This window comes from Drosophila suzukii, chromosome 2R, assembly GCF_043229965.1.
Source record: "Drosophila suzukii chromosome 2R, CBGP_Dsuzu_IsoJpt1.0, whole genome shotgun sequence".
Lineage (NCBI taxonomy): Eukaryota > Metazoa > Arthropoda > Insecta > Diptera > Drosophilidae > Drosophila > Drosophila suzukii.
In genome coordinates, this window is record NC_092081.1 from 17,848,342 (window position 1) to 17,865,408 (window position 17,067).

General features: G+C 43.4%; 6 protein-coding genes across 7 annotated transcripts; 2 read left to right on the forward strand and 4 right to left on the reverse strand.

Annotated features, from left to right (window-relative positions):
* Positions 1–273: 273 nt before the first annotated feature.
* On the reverse strand, positions 274–2,136 carry Dgat2 (Diacylglycerol O-acyltransferase 2). 2 transcript variants are annotated; one of them, XM_017072458.4, is made up of 7 exons: positions 1,975–2,136; positions 1,677–1,869; positions 1,521–1,618; positions 1,335–1,466; positions 927–1,268; positions 673–872; positions 274–606 (listed from the first exon to the last, which is right to left on the reverse strand). In XM_017072458.4, exons 2-7 carry the CDS (start codon positions 1,803–1,805, stop codon positions 449–451), a joined length of 1,059 nt encoding a protein of 352 aa, XP_016927947.2. In that variant the 5' UTR covers positions 1,806–1,869; positions 1,975–2,136; the 3' UTR covers positions 274–448. The 2 variants fall into 2 exon arrangements, with proteins under 2 accessions (XP_016927947.2, XP_070850664.1); XM_070994563.1 differs by having other exon boundaries at positions 2,036–2,054.
* A 455-nt stretch (positions 2,137–2,591) lies between these two features.
* Positions 2,592–4,748, reverse strand: LOC108008596 (diacylglycerol O-acyltransferase 2). The gene is made up of 6 exons (XM_017072474.4): positions 3,982–4,748; positions 3,833–3,930; positions 3,636–3,767; positions 3,192–3,533; positions 2,933–3,132; positions 2,592–2,863 (listed from the first exon to the last, which is right to left on the reverse strand). Exons 1-6 carry the CDS (start codon positions 4,108–4,110, stop codon positions 2,706–2,708), a joined length of 1,059 nt encoding a protein of 352 aa, XP_016927963.2. The 5' UTR covers positions 4,111–4,748; the 3' UTR covers positions 2,592–2,705.
* A 760-nt stretch (positions 4,749–5,508) lies between these two features.
* On the forward strand, positions 5,509–9,863 carry tor (tyrosine protein kinase receptor torso). The gene is made up of 14 exons (XM_017072281.4): positions 5,509–5,879; positions 6,052–6,282; positions 6,414–6,651; positions 6,713–6,795; positions 6,860–7,028; positions 7,085–7,390; positions 7,790–8,116; positions 8,172–8,343; positions 8,396–8,891; positions 8,953–9,047; positions 9,104–9,226; positions 9,287–9,424; positions 9,484–9,657; positions 9,715–9,863. The coding sequence occupies exons 1-14, from the start codon at positions 5,727–5,729 to the stop codon at positions 9,767–9,769; spliced, it is 2,760 nt and encodes a 919-aa protein (XP_016927770.2). The 5' UTR covers positions 5,509–5,726; the 3' UTR covers positions 9,770–9,863.
* Positions 9,864–9,996: 133 nt separating this feature from the next.
* On the forward strand, positions 9,997–11,641 carry LOC108008771 (uncharacterized). The gene has a single exon (XM_017072669.4). The coding sequence runs from the start codon at positions 10,243–10,245 to the stop codon at positions 11,635–11,637; it is 1,395 nt and encodes a 464-aa protein (XP_016928158.2). The 5' UTR covers positions 9,997–10,242; the 3' UTR covers positions 11,638–11,641.
* Positions 11,642–12,946: 1,305 nt separating this feature from the next.
* Positions 12,947–17,009, reverse strand: Coq9 (ubiquinone biosynthesis protein COQ9, mitochondrial). The gene is made up of 4 exons (XM_017074982.4): positions 16,854–17,009; positions 13,617–14,281; positions 13,352–13,561; positions 12,947–13,292 (listed from the first exon to the last, which is right to left on the reverse strand). Exons 1-4 carry the CDS (start codon positions 16,912–16,914, stop codon positions 13,254–13,256), a joined length of 975 nt encoding a protein of 324 aa, XP_016930471.2. The 5' UTR covers positions 16,915–17,009; the 3' UTR covers positions 12,947–13,253.
* Positions 14,590–16,804, reverse strand: LOC108010146 (glomulin). Its single transcript, XM_017074981.4, has one exon. The coding sequence runs from the start codon at positions 16,590–16,592 to the stop codon at positions 14,673–14,675; it is 1,920 nt and encodes a 639-aa protein (XP_016930470.1). The 5' UTR covers positions 16,593–16,804; the 3' UTR covers positions 14,590–14,672.
* Positions 17,010–17,067: the final 58 nt, after the last annotated feature.

Sequence of the window (17,067 nt, forward strand, 5' to 3'; positions counted from 1 at the left end):
TCCAGAAATGGGTTCTTCGATAAGGGGACTAGTTTGATTTTGTCGCATTTTTCGCTAGAGATCTGTGTCGTCCTTATCAGTCCAGTGTCTCATTCGAACAACTGCTGATTCATGCTGTCTTCTTTACATTGAATTGGAAAAATATAGTAATAATCACGCACTTTTCTTTATGTGAACTTCTCGAATTTTATAAAAGCATGTCGAACTGAAAGTCCAGCACGTGGAATTCACTTTTCCGTTTTGTTCCCATATTGAAAACATCACAATCAATAATTGAATTGGAAATGAAATTCTAAAACACACTTTTATTTTAGTACACTTCATTGCTTTTTCTAAAAGGTTTTGTATATACCAAAACTGCCTTTGGTATCATTAAATCAAACTGTAACAATAATAATACTGTTACCCACTAATATCTTGTATATAAGAATTACTAAACCCTTTTTAATTACTGTACAACCAGTTTGGCACTCGTAGGGTTCTGTAAGTATTTGCCTTTGTGCTGCTCAAATAATTTCTCCAGGGCCTCAATGACCTGACCATGAACTTTGTCCACATACTCTGAGTCTGGTATATCGCTCTTCACAACATCAATGGGTGATCCAACTAGGAAATACAAATAATTTAAATAGTAATTAATTATTACTAAAGGAAATAAAAAGTATTACTCACCAACTTGGACAATGCGTCGTCGAAAAGGCAGGGGGCCAAAGGTGTAGTTAAAGAAACCTCGACCCACTGGGATCAGTGGAGACACACCGGTTAGCTTCTTAACAACATTCTGAATTCGACGCAGTAGGGAGTCCGGAGGATTGGCCACCTGGTCGAAAATGTCCACCTCGCCAAACGAAAACGAAGGCACAATTGATGAACTAGAATCAGATATAAGATAGATTTTTTTTTTAATTTTCCAAACCTTTACTCACCCCGTTCGAATCGCCATCTTGACGAAACCCTTCCTATTCTTCAGGGTCAAAATATACTGTCCAGGATGCGAGTCCATAGCCTCCTGGGCACCACCAACCAGTATGGCCACTGCATTCGAGGTGAATCCATCCCGATTGTCCTTGTGTTTGGGATCATTCGATTTACTGAGCATACGGATTAGGGCCTCCTTGGATACGGATACCAAACCCCAGCAACGAATGACCTCTCGCATGAAAGGAACATGGAAATGCTGATCCAGAGTGCCCACTTTTGGTCGCACTTGAGGGAATAGCTCAAGCCACTTGGAGATTTCTACACCCATGTTTATACCAATGCCCGTACTACAATCCAAATCAGTGTATATTTATATTTAAACGATAAGATTGGCTATCTGTTAATGTACTTACCCCAAAATTCCATGGGGAAAGCTGGCCAAGATGTAGTTTTTATTAGCTGGCAGCTCGGCGGTTTTCACCAGTTCCACGGGAAAGTAATCGCGATAGCGACGATGAATGCGATTAGTACGGGTAATCATCCAGCTGAGGTAGGTGACATATCAGTTTCAAGGAAGTTTTCTTTGATATTACACTTACCCATTGCCATCCACCACAGATTGGGTTTCCTTGTGATGCACATAGACGTAAACCAAGTAAATCACCATTAAGCTGCGCAGAAGTAGGCCTCCATAGATCTATAGAAAATCAACAATTTAACAATCCAATATTTATTTTAAAGATTAGTCTTCTTACCAGTGAACCAGCTACTAAGAGAAATGAAGTAGATAATAGTATCAACAGCATCGAGGTGAAAAACGCCGTGACCAGTATCTGCAATCGACGTTCCAGAGGAACTCGGAGGGGTGCCCATTCGATTTTCATGTTTATTCCGTTCCAATATTGTCCAATAACTCTACCAGCTGCTCTTTCGGCGGTTCTCCCACGACTAAATGATATGAAAACCAGCGACGGTCAATTTGACCAGTATTAGACTTATACTTATCCTTATCGCAGGGCGCCCGCATTACCGGCTAATCATAAACCAACTAACCAGTAGTTCTTTGTTTGGGGCCGATGGGAATTCGTGATAAAAATGATAAAGGCTGGCTTACAATCGGCGTGTGGGTACAAAGGTACGCGGCGATTCCAAAATTATAACCCACTTTTGATTTTATTAACACCTTATGATCTGGGTCGTATTTCATCTGACTAACTAAAAATATAGTTATATATATAGAGTGATAAGAAAATATATTTCCATACCAGAATCGACTAGAGGTGATTATCGGTTTAAGTGTTAAACTAGACTGAAATAGTATGCATGATGAAATGATTACCTCCTCTATACAAATACTACGAAAAAGCCAACAAAGTCCAACCTCTGTAAAACAGGTTTTAAAGTGCTATTAAAACTGGAAGACAGGTCTGTTTTTACTAAAAAGAGATTTTAAATATAATCTAATTATTGTCTTTTAAGTCACATTATTTCTTGCAATACCAATCAATTAAACAATCATTATAATAAATTCTTTGAATTTAAAAAATAACCGTTAATAAATATTGATCGTTGATTAACACTAAAGCTTTCTTATCGATACATAACGTGATCAGAGCTTTTAATTGTTGCTAGGCGATAATTCCTTGTTTAAAAAAGTGATCACTAACCACAGTTATAAAGACGCAGACAAATTAAAACAACCTTATAAAATGACTAAATCGGTTTGTATTATATGCTTATAAAGCATTAGTTTGATCACATTCTTTAGGAAACAATTTTTTTGACTAATGAATAATCAGCTTGCTCTGTTTAGAGTTTGGTATGTAAAGATCCTTGTACCGAGCAAACATATTCTCCAGATCCTCGATGACCTGTTTATGTATCTTATCCACATAGGCTGCATCCGGCTCATCACTCTTTACTACATCAATGGGGGCACCAACTGAGAGGATTTTAGAAAATAAATGGGTTAATAGAATTTAAGGGAATTTTCTATAATGTTGGGACTCACCAACTTGAACGATGCGCCGTCGGTTGGGCAGAATTCCGAAGGTGTAGTTAAAGATGCCGCGACCCACTGGAATCAGCGGGGATATCCCCGTAATCCTCTTTACAAAATCTTGAAAGCGGCGAACCGGAGAGTTAGGTGGGTTGGCCAACTGATCTATGATGTCCACCTCGCCGAAGGAAAACGAGGGTACAATAGATGCCCTTGAGTAGTGAAAGAAAACTGTTAAAACTATCTCTTAACTCTCAAGATCTTTACTCACCCCGTTCGAATGGCCATCTTGACGAATCCCTTGCGGTTCTTCAGGGTCAAGATGTATTTACCAGGATGCGAATCCAGTGCCTCCTGAGCACCACCCACCAGAATGGCCACCGCATTGGAGGTGAATCCATCCCGATTGTCTTTGTGCTCGGGATCGTTCGACTTGGACAGCAAGTATACCAAAGCATCCTTGGAAACCGAAACCAGGCCCCAAGATCTCAAGAGACCACGCACAATGGGCGTCAAGAAGTTCTGGTCCAAAGTAGCTACCTTGGGCCTCACCTGCGGGAACAGTTCCAGCCACTTGGAGATGTCTAGACCCATGTTGATGGAAATGCCCGTCCTATATTTCAATATTTACATTAGTATGAGTGTGTACATAAATGTTTCGTCACTTAAGCACTCATTGATAAGATTGCCTATCAGTCAACGAGCTTACTCTTACGCCAGAACTCCATGGGGAAAGCTGGCCAAAATATAGTTTTTATTCGGCGGTAGATCTGCGGTTTTGATAAGCTGAACGGGAAAGTAGTCTCGATAGTGCCGAAACAGCCAGTTGTTGCGACTAATCTTCCAGCTAAAAAAAAAGATTGTATTACCGCCAATGAAAATTGTTTTTAAAGGGAAAATTTTCGAGCCTACCCATTGCCGTCCATTATAGAATGCGTTCTCCTGTGATTTGCAAAGACGTAGACCAAGTAGATAACCACCAAGCTGCGCCACACAAGGCCACCATAGATCTACAAGAGATTACTTAATTTATTGATTAACCAATAACCTACTTTACTTACTAACAAAGCAGCAACCAGTACATAAGATCCAAGGGATACTATCATGAAGGAAAAGATGAAGAAGGCCATGGCAAACGTCTGACGACGCCGCTCCATGGGAACTTCGAGGGGAGCCCACTCGATTTTCATGTTTGCCGCTCTCAAAAACTGAAAAACTCTTCACGGACCGAAGAATTAAGTAGAGACTCTTCGCACGGTTCTCCAACGACTGAAGAATGTCTAGAGTTTAGTAACCAACTCTTATCCTTATCAGTATCCGCCGGTGGCGCGAATTTGTGGCTATCGGTAAGAGTTGTTGAAAAATACCACCGATATAATAGCTATTTGCTTGGGGTGTTTAAAAATTCGAACACTCAAGATAATGTCGTGCTCTATATAGACGTCTGGCTGCAATTGCGATACCTTCTTATCATTGCCAGCAATAGCCGGCTTTTTAAAAACTTGCTTGGACACGCTTACACCTGTGATCACTTTTATTTAATACAGTTTGTACATCTTAATTACAACTGGTTTGCCTATTAAAATCAAGTTTAAATACCATTGAATGTAGAACGAAACTTGTTATAAGATAAGCTTCTTGTTATATTGGAAACTCCTCTTATATTTTAGTTATTTCATTTGTTATCGAAGCCAAATAAACCATAATAATCTCTAAAGCTTTTATTTTTAAGAAGCCTCTAATAGAAACATATTATTATTTTTGTTTGAAGAGGCGGCTGTAAATATTTATACACGTAATGGATCGTTATCGCATTTTGAGAGCAGAACCGACGACGCGAGCGTGCAAAATTTAACTAAACAAGCGATACGGCATTCAAAAGTCAGAGAGCATTGCTCGAGATTCCCAAATGAGTATTACGAGTACTCAAATGCGATGCAACAGTTGAGTCACCGACGTAATTGCGGGTTCTATACGATATAAACAAAAGCAGCTGAGGTCATGTGCATTTGCAAGTCTTTATCAAGGAATACCTGTTTTTAGGCTTGCTTTAGATCTATTCTAATTAAAATGAAGGCAAGAAAGTCGGGTTTATGTAAAACTTACAATGTAGCAGAATTAGCAAAGCTGTTTTAAGTTTAAATTCAAATATTGGCGCCTAATTGGTGTTTCAGCACTAATCAACACTTAACTATTGGTTATCGGTTTGTTGCATTGAATGCACTTTTGGCGCAAAAAATATCGGAAATTCAAAAGACCTAGTCGAGACTAATGATTTATAGTACCAATAAGTAATGTACCAATAAATAAGATTTAAAAATTCTACAAATGTGGTTTATATTTTAAGATTACCAATAAAATTTTTCTAGGGGAATGCCTACAAGTTTCCCAATCTTCCTTGGCGCTACGATGACGAAGTACCGATTTGGTTTTTGCATTTCAAATGACCCCTGGTCCAATCCGATACAATCCAATACAATGCAATGAAGAAGTGAAAATCAAATCAAAACAAAATAGCGCAAATATATTCAGCGAGTCCACCATTCTTTATCATTCCTTTTTCGTCTTTTTCCTCTGTCACATTTTTGGGCCTTAGTTTGGCGAGATAATCCATGAGCAGCGGTTCGATTTTAATCTCTAAAGTGGGATCTTAAAAAAAAAATATTTCCAAGAAGTGTAATAAAAAAGTTAACGCCAGATCAAAGTGCATGCTAAAAGTGCAATAAACCCAAAACAAACATTTTCCATTGCAATACGCAATCAACTATAAACTAAAGAAGTTGATTTGGAAGCCAAACAAAGAAAAATGCTGATTTTCTATACGAAATTCGCGTTTCTCTTTTGGTTTTTTGTGGGAAGCAATCAAGGTGAAATTCTGATAATGGACCAAATCTCCTACGACGAATTGCTGCTCACTGTGACCGCATGCACCCAGAATTGCCTGGAAAAAGGCAAGATGGTATGATATATCTCCCCAAAAAAGTGAAATACTCATTTTACTTTAAAGGATATTAAATATTCTTCCATTTTCTTGGTATTGAACAAACATTTCTAACAATTATTAGGTTAACAGCCTAATAAAAATATTTTTACTATCGTAAAAACTCACTTAGTTTCTTTTTTGATGATAGGACTTTCAAGGCTGCTACCAGGACTGCAGGGCCAATGGGACATCTCCTGTAACTCTTCGCAAAGTACAGGATAACTATCTGCTGAATATGTTGTGTCGCACGGAGTCAGAGATTGTTTTCAATATAGATTGGGTGCAGCACAGAGGGGGAAATGAGTCAGCTCCAAATGCTACTTACATAATCCGGGTGGATGCTGTGAAAGAGGATATTCCAGAGACCAGACTTTTCCTGGTAAGATTATAATGCTTTATATTAGAGGTACTTAGTAACTTAGTGAGAATAACCATTTAGTAACTCCATTTTGGTAGTATCCCATTTTATACAACTTCCATTATACTTTTTCATTGTTTTTCTGCTTTCAGTCGGATGAAAACTTTCTGATCATACCTGGTTTGGAGTCCAACTGCAGCCACAATGTCACCGCCCTGGCGATGCACGGGGATGGCAGCTACTCCCTGATAGCCAAAGACCAGACCTTTGCCACCCTAATCCGAGGTTACCAACCCAGCAAAATGGGACCCGTGAAGCTGATGCGATTTGTCCCCCAATCGGGTGAGCTGTATCGCGTTGCTGCCGAGATCGAGTGGGAGCCTTCAGCGGGTGGGTTCCATTCTCAATACAAAGTACCCCCAACTTACTTTCCAAACTTTTCCCGTTTCAGAACAAAACTGCTACTTCGATATGGTCTCCTTGCCAACCCACAGCGTCAATATGGACGAGCCGCGGGTGGAACAGTTCCGGGATGTAAGTATACCATAATACCCCTGATATCCTGATAAGGTTAAGAACACTTAACCTTCTCCTCCAGCGAAAGAAGCTCTACAAGCACACGGTGGACAACTTAGAGTTCGACCAACACTATCAAGTGGGCGTGCGAACTGTGAATATAATGAACAAACTTGAAAGCAACCTGAGTTGGTTGGCAGTCATGGCTCCAAGCTGTTTAGAATGGTATCCCTTCAACTACACACTCTGCCGTAAGATACTTGAAAATATTTAACTTGCCTTATTTCATTTTAAACCCACCCGATAGCTCCTCTTAAACCGGAGAATCTAAGTGTGGCTCAGGAGCAGTATTTGCCTAACACCTTGGCTCTAAATATTTCCTGGTCGCGACCCAGTCACCTGCCAGATAACTACACACTCCACATCTACGATCTGTTTCATGGCGGTAAGGATATCAACTTTACGCTTGACCAAAACAGGAGCCACTTCTTTGTACCCAAGATCACGGTACTGGGCTCCCATTTTGAAGTCCATTTGGTGGCACAATCGGCAGGCGGCAGAAATGTCTCCGGTTTGACCCTGGAGAAAGTACCGCGGGATGTCTGGCTGATTGGTTAGTACATTTTTTATAACTTAGGATATTAAAAGATTAACAAAATTAAAAGTTATGATATTTTTAGCTTATTTAACAGTCCTGTAAAAACTTTTCATCCCATGTTTGCAACAATAGAAATTTGATAGTTCTTATAAAGACTTTTTTTTAATAGGTGGACTAAAACTGAGTACATAGATTTTGGATTTATATGGTATAGTTTCGATAGTTCACAAATATGACCTACAGATTTTTATGATTCCTTGCAAATTTTTAAACTCCGAAAAGAAGTCAGAAAACTAAACGCCTAAATTGGTTCAAATTATAAATCCACTAAAAATATATTTTTTAAATTTTTTAAAACTTTAAAAATAAAATTTACTGGTTTCTACATTATCTTATATTTTTCCATTTAAACAGAGGGCAACCTGGTCAAGCTGATACTCTTCATAATCGTACCCATTGGATGCATTTTGATGCTATGCTGCCTGACCTTCTGCAGACGGAATGTTCAGGCCTTGAAAATGGAGGCCAAGAACGCGAAGGCCGCCGAGTTCCACCTCTCGATGATGGACAGCAGTGGCCTAATGGTCAGTCTGTCCGCCAACGAAAGTCTGGACACACTGGACGAGCTGGAGGTGGAGCCCCATTCGGTGCTTCTACAAGAAGTCCTTGGCGAGGGGGCCTTCGGCTTGGTGCGGCGCGGAGTCTACGAGAAGCGCCAGGTGGCAGTGAAGTTGTTAAAAGGTAGTACTAGTATTGGAGACCTTATTTTATCTAAGTTTTCTTTATTGTACCACAGATGAACCCAATGACGAGGATGTGTATGCGTTTAAATGCGAAATTCAGATGCTTAAAGCCGTGGGCAAACACCCAAATATAGTGGGTATCGTAGGATACTCAACTCGTTTTAGCCACCAGATGATGTTGCTCATTGAATACTGTAGCCTGGGAAGCCTGCAGAACTTCTTACGGTATGTACCCAATTTTTGAAATTAACAAAAAACTGATCTTTCCCTAACTTAGTGACGAGTGGAAGTTCCGGCAGGAGCAGAATGCCATTGGCCTTAAGAAGAATCTTGAGGAGAATGTGGACAAGCGACGGTTCCCCCCTCGTAATTCCATTCATGACCGCATAGAAGATATCAACCGCTCGATGTTATCCACTGTGGAGGAGGAGAGTGAAGCGGATCAGACCCAAACAAGCAGTCGCGTGGAGACCTACACCCTCACCCGGATAACAAATGCAGCAGACAACCAGGGTTATGGACTAGGGGATATTGAAAACATCGGGGGTAGTGATATTCCAAAAGTCTCAAAAACTCCAGAAGATCCAACAAAACAGAAACTAGAACCAGAGTTCAAGAAAGAGCCAAAGCAGAAATTACAGTACGAGAGAAAGAAACGTACCTTTGAGAACAAGGAATACTTTGATTGCCTCGATTCATCGGATTCAAAACCAAGAATACCTCTAAAAAACGCAGATCTGTTGGACATTGCCCAACAGGTGGCTGTTGGAATGGTATGATTATATTACTTAAACTCCCTATGCAGAACTTATAACATAATCAAATGGTTTTTAGGAATTTCTGGCCCAAAAAAAAGTAGTGCATCGTGATCTGGCTGCCCGCAATGTGCTGATCTCCCTAGATCGCAGCATTAAGATTGCAGATTTTGGGTGGGTAATCCCTGGAATATTGGTAAACTTTTATAATATTTCTTATTTTCTTAAAGGCTGAGTCGAGATGTGTATCACGAGAATGTGTACCGAAAGTCCGGAGGAAGTGGCAAGCTGCCTATTAAGTGGTTGGCTTTGGAATCCCTCACCCACCAGGTGTACACCAGTCAGAGCGATGTGTAAGTACTTTTTGGTCTTTAATCTCTAGTCAACTTTTCTCTGATCATCCACACTTTCAGCTGGTCCTTTGGAGTGCTGCTCTATGAGATCACCACGCTGGGTGGAATGCCGTATCCATCGGTGTCGCCCGGTGATCTCCTCCAGCTTCTGCGACAAGGTCACAGGATGAAGCGACCCGAGGGCTGCACACATGAAATGTAGGTTGAAATATTATATAGTTATTTATGAACTTTAGATATCTGTTTATAATATGTAGGTTTTCTCTGATGGAAAGTTGCTGGAGTTCCGTGCCATCACACAGACCCACATTTTCCGGCCTTAAGGAAAGACTAGGAGCCATGATAGCTGCCACAAACGATGTGCCAGAAAGGCTGAAACAACTGCAGGCTGCCACTGAATCTAAATTAAAGTCCTGTGAGATTCTACAAAAGTGAGCTGACTTTTTTTAAAAGTAATATTTTAAGTATTCTAAATCCCTCAATTTCAGTAAAGTAGAACCATTGCCCTGCGAGGAAGAGCCATACTTAGAGCCCTTGAATTAATCTCCATTAGTTTTAGAAGATGAATAATGAGTGCAATACAAGATTATTGAAGAACCACTTTTGTTCTCGAATTATATATAGATTCTTCCAATTCAGACAACGCTGATAAGCAGATACATAACTCTAAATGAGAATAAAATTTAAGATAGACTAAGAAAATGACCCTGGATTTATTTATCAAGAGGGTGGGTTTTTGACATCAAATATTTAAGACTTGCAGATACTCATAAAACGATTTAAAGATCTAGCTTTGCCAATTTTGTCATCGCTTTTGTGAAAAGTATTCCCCGTAAACCACAATTTTTTGGCAACGACTTGCCATTTCAACATGATTGTGCCCACCTGTGGGATAGATAGGATCTGGTTCATTTGGACATTAGGGCGTTTAATCGTCATCTTAGTAAATTCCAAATTGAAAGTCGTTCCAAGCTGTCTTGTTTACAGTGCTATCCCATTTCTGACCACCGGAATCGATGTGCATCCACTGCTGCCGCCTCCGCCGGACACCATGTCCTCCGATCCCCTACAGCTGTCCCCACTGCCCGGTGCGCACCATCTCCAGCTGCTGTCCCCTAGGCAGTCGTCCCTTTGCCGAGAATCCCTTCGTGAGGGGCAGGGATCAGGAGCCACCTCCTGATCCCTGCGACACTTTGCCACCACGCTGGCTGGAGGTTAATCGTCGGGTGATATACGCCCTGGCAAATGAATTGGATAGATCCCCGGAAGCAGCTCATTATATATTGCTACGCCTTCTATATGCCAACTATGGAAAAGTGATGATGATTTCCCGAAAACGAAGGAGCTTCAGGGTGCCCCTAAGTGGATTTCCGGATCAGGACCTCTTCTCCGCCAGTAACCTCTTCGATATTAACGGTTACCTCTGCGATCCCATGGCTCCAGAAACTCTAGGAAAGCTGCTCCACATGATGCAGGACTATATCTTTCGGTTGAGGGCACTGAATCGCAAGTACAAGTGGTTCGGAAATGGTGACGATCTCGGGGAAATACTACCCCTATTGGGGGAACAAGATGAACTGGTGAGATTGTTGAAAGAACTCTTTGGGGCCAGCGATGTGGTGTCCATTCCAAAACTCCTGGGAGCTCTTAACGAACTGGAAATCAATAATTTATTCGGCAAGTGGAAGAAGAAAGCCGCACCTGGACTGGTGAGAAGTATATCGGATCTCTACTCGGAGGTAACGGAACCCAAGAATCCCATGATGATGATATCATTGTCATCAGCGAATGTAGGTTTCCTAGGGCCATTTCAGATACCAGTTAAAAGAACTCCTGGTTCAACCAATCTAACGAAGAGGCAAAATCGTAGTAAAAATTCCGCTCCTATAACCAGTTTAAAATCTAGCCCGATACCCAGTAAAAAGACCATCCCAACTACTAATATAAAAACCATCCCTATAACCAATATTGGATCTAACCCAACAAAAAATAGAAGATCTGTTCCATCAACCAGTATTGGGATAGGTACTCCAAATCCCAAGCCCAAAAAACATGTTACCATTCAAACCAGATCAAACTCCATTGAACCGAAAACCACTTATGTGCAGGCCGAGATGCCGATGCTCTATTATAAACCGTTTGACGCCAAGAATAGCTCCACCTGGCTGTCCCGCCATCCGGACTTAAATCGATTAATGCCGGATGGCCGGATTGCCAAGAGACGAACTCACCATAGAAATCCAGAAGAGCAGAAGAGATTGGGTAGTTTGCGAGGGAAGTTATCTGTGCAAAAGGAAAATTCCGTCGGCAATGCGGAGTTCGGAGATATATTCGGCCAAACGCCCAGAAAATCTCGAAGGTCCACCAAGCAGTCCATTAAATCTTTGCCACCCAAGCAAAGGAAACCTTAGAATCGCTTGAAAACCATTGAATATGGCATCTGACCCAAAATATATTTTTGGAGCAGCTGCCCAATTCAATTGTTGCGCTCTAAAATATCTTAAAGTATAACTTAAAAAACAAATAAATAAATTTCAATAAAGGCGACAAGAACACAAAACTTCTGGGAGCTCTTAACGAGCTGGAAATCAATAATTTATTCGGCAAGTGGAAGAAGAAAGCCGCACCTGGACTCGTGAGAAGCATATCCGATCTCTATTCTGAGGTGACGGAACCCAAGAATCCTATGATGATGATATCATTGTCATCAGCGAATGTAGGTTTCCTAGGGCCATCTCAGATACCAGTTAAAAGAACTCCTGGTTCAACCAATCTAACGAAGAGGCAAAATCGTAGTATAAATTCCGCTCCTATAACCAGTTTAAAATCTAGCCCGATACCCAGTAAAAAGACCATCCCAACTACTAATATAAAAACCATCCCTATAACCAATATTGGATCTAACCCAACAAAAAATAGAAGATCTGTTCCATCAACCAGTATTGGGATAGGTACTCCAAATCCCAAGCCCAAAAAACATGTTACTCTTCAAGCCAGATCAAACTCCATTAAACCGAAGACCACTTATGTGCAGGCCGAGATGCCGATGCTCTATTATAAACCCTTTGACGCCAAGAATAGCTCCACCTGGCTGTCCCGCCATCCGGACTTAAATCGATTAATGCCGGATGGCCGGATTGCCAAGAGACGAACTCACCATCGAAATCCAGAAGAGCAGAAGAGATTGGGCAGTTTGCGAGGGAAGTTATCTGTGCACAAGGAAAAGTCCGTCGGCAATGCGAAGTTCGGAGATATATTCGGTCAAACGCCCAGAAAATCACGAAGGTCCACCAAGCAGTCCATTAAATCCTTGCCACCCAAGCAAAGGAAACCTTAGAATCGCTTGAGGCAACCATTGAACACGGCATCTGACCCAAAATATATTTTTGGAGCAGCTGCGCAGTTCAATTGTTGCGCTCTAAAATATCTTAAAGTATAACTTAAATAACAAATTAATAAATTTCAATAAATGCGACAAGAACATAAAAATGTTTTCAGCTTCGTTTGACCTTCAACTAATTTACTTAAACCCTAAATAAGGCTCCAGTCATTCAATTTCCGTGAATGTTATCTATGAATAATCACTTGAGCGTTAAAACTGCAACCTCAAAAGCACTAAGGTCATGCGCGCAATTAGTCAGCAATTGGACAGAGCCAGCCATTCAAAAAACTGGATACGTTAATGCGATAAACAAATAAACAAGTACAAACTCTAATAAATTATTGGGTTTCCCGTTTCTTATTTATTTGCAGTTTTAGACTGCGAATATTACCAAAGTGAGGGAACACAAAATATATCTAACAAAATAGAGTAGGGTTTTCGAATCCCCAGAAAAACCACAAAAGCTAACAACTAATATTTTGTTGTTTAGGGGTGTACTAATATGCACATATATACATATGGATCTAAGGTAAACGTAAGTGTAGGTCTTTAAGTGGTAGCATCAACGTTCCCACTAGAATTATTTATCTTTGGACTGCATGCGGCACTCGTGGCAATTGATCACGGGATCGGTTTACATCCGTACTAATTGCGATTGTAGCCTAGACCGAGTATATTACGGGCCTGTAAAAGAGTAGGAAAATTAATGGATTAACAAATGGGATAGATCAGGGGTAGCTCACCGTGATGAACGCCGATTTAAAGGAACGTTGGAACGTGTGCGTCATGCCCTCGGTCTGGGATAGCATCATTTGTAGCTGCACGGCCTCGTCCATTCGGTTCTTGAGAAAATCCCACGTCTGAGCATGACCTGGAGAGGTGTCTTGCAGGAAGTACAGCTCGGTCATCTTCATGATGGTGGCCAGACCCACGCGCCTCGTATACCAACCGAACTGAGGGTGGATGAAGCATTATAATAAATATTAATACAAATTATGAACTACACACATCCACGGATCGATCCCCGGAGTAGTAGCAGATGTCATCCACCAGGGTAAGGACTTGGGCCAGAGCTGTGGGTGCATGTTGCGGCTGGGCTATCAAAGCCATTGCCTGTGGCCAATGAGTTTTGTAGGGCGTGACCATTTCCAGGCGCTGACGCACCGCTTGCACTAAGAAGTCTAGCGGATCCTCCACCTCCTGCTTGCCGCCATCTGTCTTTTGCTGCAGGCTCTCCACCAGTTGTGCGTTGCACTTTCCATTGAAGTGGGAGACCAGAGCGAAGCCACCCTCGGGGAACATGCCATGTACCACGCTGGGATAGCCACTCTCCTCGGCGCCCAGAACGATGGCCTGTCGGGTCCAACCCTGTTGGGGCACATGGTTTAGGGCAGCGTCTAGGATCTTGGCCCGTATGGCATCCACCCTAGCCTGCTTGGCTTCGTCCTGTGGCCCGCTTGATTCTGATCCTGTTGCTCCCAGTCCTCCGCCTGCCTCTTTTTGGGTTGCCTTTGCAGCGGCCTCATCTGCCGCATCCCGCTCCCTTTCGCGCTGCTCCTCGCGGGCCCGAAAGTCGTCTAGATTGGTTGTTTTTTCGTCCTTGGCATAGCTCCTTGCCAGAAAAAAAGTCAGTGGTCTCGGCGGCAATGGAGCCAAACGGGAGCTTTGCGCATCTGCAAAAAAATTGGTAGTTTGTAGTACAAATGTAAAAAGGTGGAACATATTCCTGTACGTAGGTGAGATTCTTTAAGAGCCCCCAGATCATTTTACACATTCCCATAAAAATCCGCAACACATTGCAAAAGAACCTATTGCAAAGTCACCTAGTTAAGGTGTTAAGTACGCACACTATGCAGCTACATTTAAATACGCAGATCGCATTGCAAAGACCGTTTCGGTGCCCTGTTAGCACACCACAACTGGCTCAATTAGTCGGTTAATTATCGCCCCCAGCCAAGAACCCCCAAAGCACATAGATCAGTTTAAGTTTCGATTTCGTTTTCGGTTCTGTTTACACACAAAGTTTACGTTATCATTTCGCTTTCATTGTGAACATAATACAAGCTAGGCATCCGATGAAGTGGCGTTCCGACGAAGACGGCTCGATTGTTCGATGATCTCGCTGGCGCGCAGATATAAGGATTGCAGTGTTTCCAGACTGGTAATGGAGCTGGCCAGCACATCGAGCTTCTCCTGGCGTCCAATATCAGGCAGATGGCTGTCCCCGTCGCCGCCGGCCATCCCGCTGTTTGTTATGTTCACGGCTAGCATGTTGAGTTGACGCTGCATTAGTTCATCGTCCGAAGCACTCTGACCTCTTTCCACGCGCTCCTTGTACGCCTTGTAGTGGGCCATTGAAAAGTTCAGTGCCTTGCCCAGGGGATCTAGCAATATTCTTGTTATATCAGGCAGAGCTTGCCAAAATCCAGTCACATCCGCTTTATCCCTCACCGCAAAGTAGCGCAGGATATTCAGAGCATGACACAAGCGATCGGAGTGCAGGAGAAGATCGGATTTGACGTCGTGGGGCAGCACACAGACGCACAGCAGCAACATCTCACGAAACATCTTGCCGCTATAAACCTCTGGAATTGGTTCGGATTTCGATAGTGCCTTATCCACCAGATCCTTGTACATTCCGCCCAGGTAGCCCATAAGTCCGTCGTGCTGCAGCGTCTCCAGCAGATTCTTGAGGATGAGGTACTTTCCCTGGTCATCGAAGCCCAGTATGTACTGACGCAGCACATGAAGTCCCAACTGGCGGAGGGCAACTTGCGGCGAGTAGCCCACAATCTTGCACAAGGCCTCGCAGAAGCGCTTGTGCACATCCAGCTGAAGAGAGGTGGCGGGCACTGGCTCAATCAGGATGCCCAAAAGATGCTCCACCAATCGGAGGCCGCAATACTGCAGTGGTGGCTCCTGCTGCCTGAGCAACACTTCCGCCAGATAAGCACTCGTTTCGAAGAGGAACAAAGGTGCATATATCCTGGGCGCGTTGGCGGGCAGTTGGTTGCCCACGAAGAGCGAATGATAGTACATGGCCACAGCATGCAGCGGCAGCTTCTCCTCGATGAGGAACACATTCCGGCAGCTCATCTCGTAAACGCCCTTCGAGGCATCCAGTTTGCGCAGCCAACGGGCACGTTGTTCCACCAGGTTGAGCAGAAGGAAGGGATCCCCCAGGAATTGGCTGGCATCTTTGCTGAGGCTATCCGTCACCTGCTGCACATAGGTGCGCGTGAGGTCCTCCTTGACGTGGCTCATCTCCAGCAGAGCCAACGGACGACCCAGGAGTTGGATTAAGAAGCAAGCGAATATGTTGCGCCGGTTCTGGCTGCAGTCCCTGAAGATTTGGTCAGGAGCACGCACATCCTTAAGTAGGATTTCGGAGCAGAGCGGCTGGCGAAAGAGACCCACGGTGATGTAGTGGGCCAGCAGGTCCTCCACCTGCTCGTTCTGCTCTATAAGACGCGCCTGTTGCTCGTCATATCCCTCGGATAGGTACTTGGGCAGAGGCAACTCCCTTAGCCGGGTGAAGGCGCTCTGGAGGCACCACTCCACCGCCTGCGGCTTGTCGCGACCCTGTCGCTGGAGCACCACTTGAAGGGCCCTCAGATAGGCGCCGAACACATTTAGGCTTCTGCTCTCCTCCAGGCGTTCCATCAGCTCCAGCATGAGCTCCTGCAGAGGAGCAAATCTGGCCAGTAGCTTGAGCAGCTCGTCGGAGCAGTCGAAAAGCTCCGGCTCCTGGGAGTTGACCTCGTCGGAGATGTTCACAAAGCACACGTCGTGGTATAGGTCCATGGCTATGTGGGCCAGCAGTCGGATGTTCCGCTCCGCCTCCTGGGCACTTTGGAACAGCATTCGCACGCCGTCGTAGGCCTTCTCCACCAGCAGCTGCTTGATGAGCTGCAGCAAATTGGACGCCTCCGTGGCCTGTGCCACGTCCACGTCCACCTCCATCTCCTGCTCCTGCCCCTGCATTTTTTGAATCCTGTTTCTTTAATTTATCACTGGGATTTTAGAATTTTTATGTGGGAAATTGTCGAGAAATCTAAAGCCGCCGGCATTTGGCAGTCAGTCACTACCTCTCGCTCACTCATTCACTCACTCTCGCCACCTCTCTTTCGCACGCACGCACTGGTCGATCGAACAGCTGTTTTTCTGATTGCGGCTCTCTTTCGTAATGAGCGCACGCGGTGAATTCGCGGCTAACAGGTGAAATGGGGGATTCACACTACTTACTTAGCGGCAGCAGGAGCTTCTGCAGACGGATTAGCTTGTGTAAACAGCGCACGTTTGCCATTTTAGCGGCTTGAATTCGTTCCGTCAATTGAAATCGGTTTGTTTGGCATTCACCAGGAAGCCACCTCGCGTAGTGTTGGAAAGCGGCGTGCTCTGTTAGTTCTTTGGTATTTTTGGTATTTTCCTGGAGTTTTCAGTTTGTACAGTGTCTTGG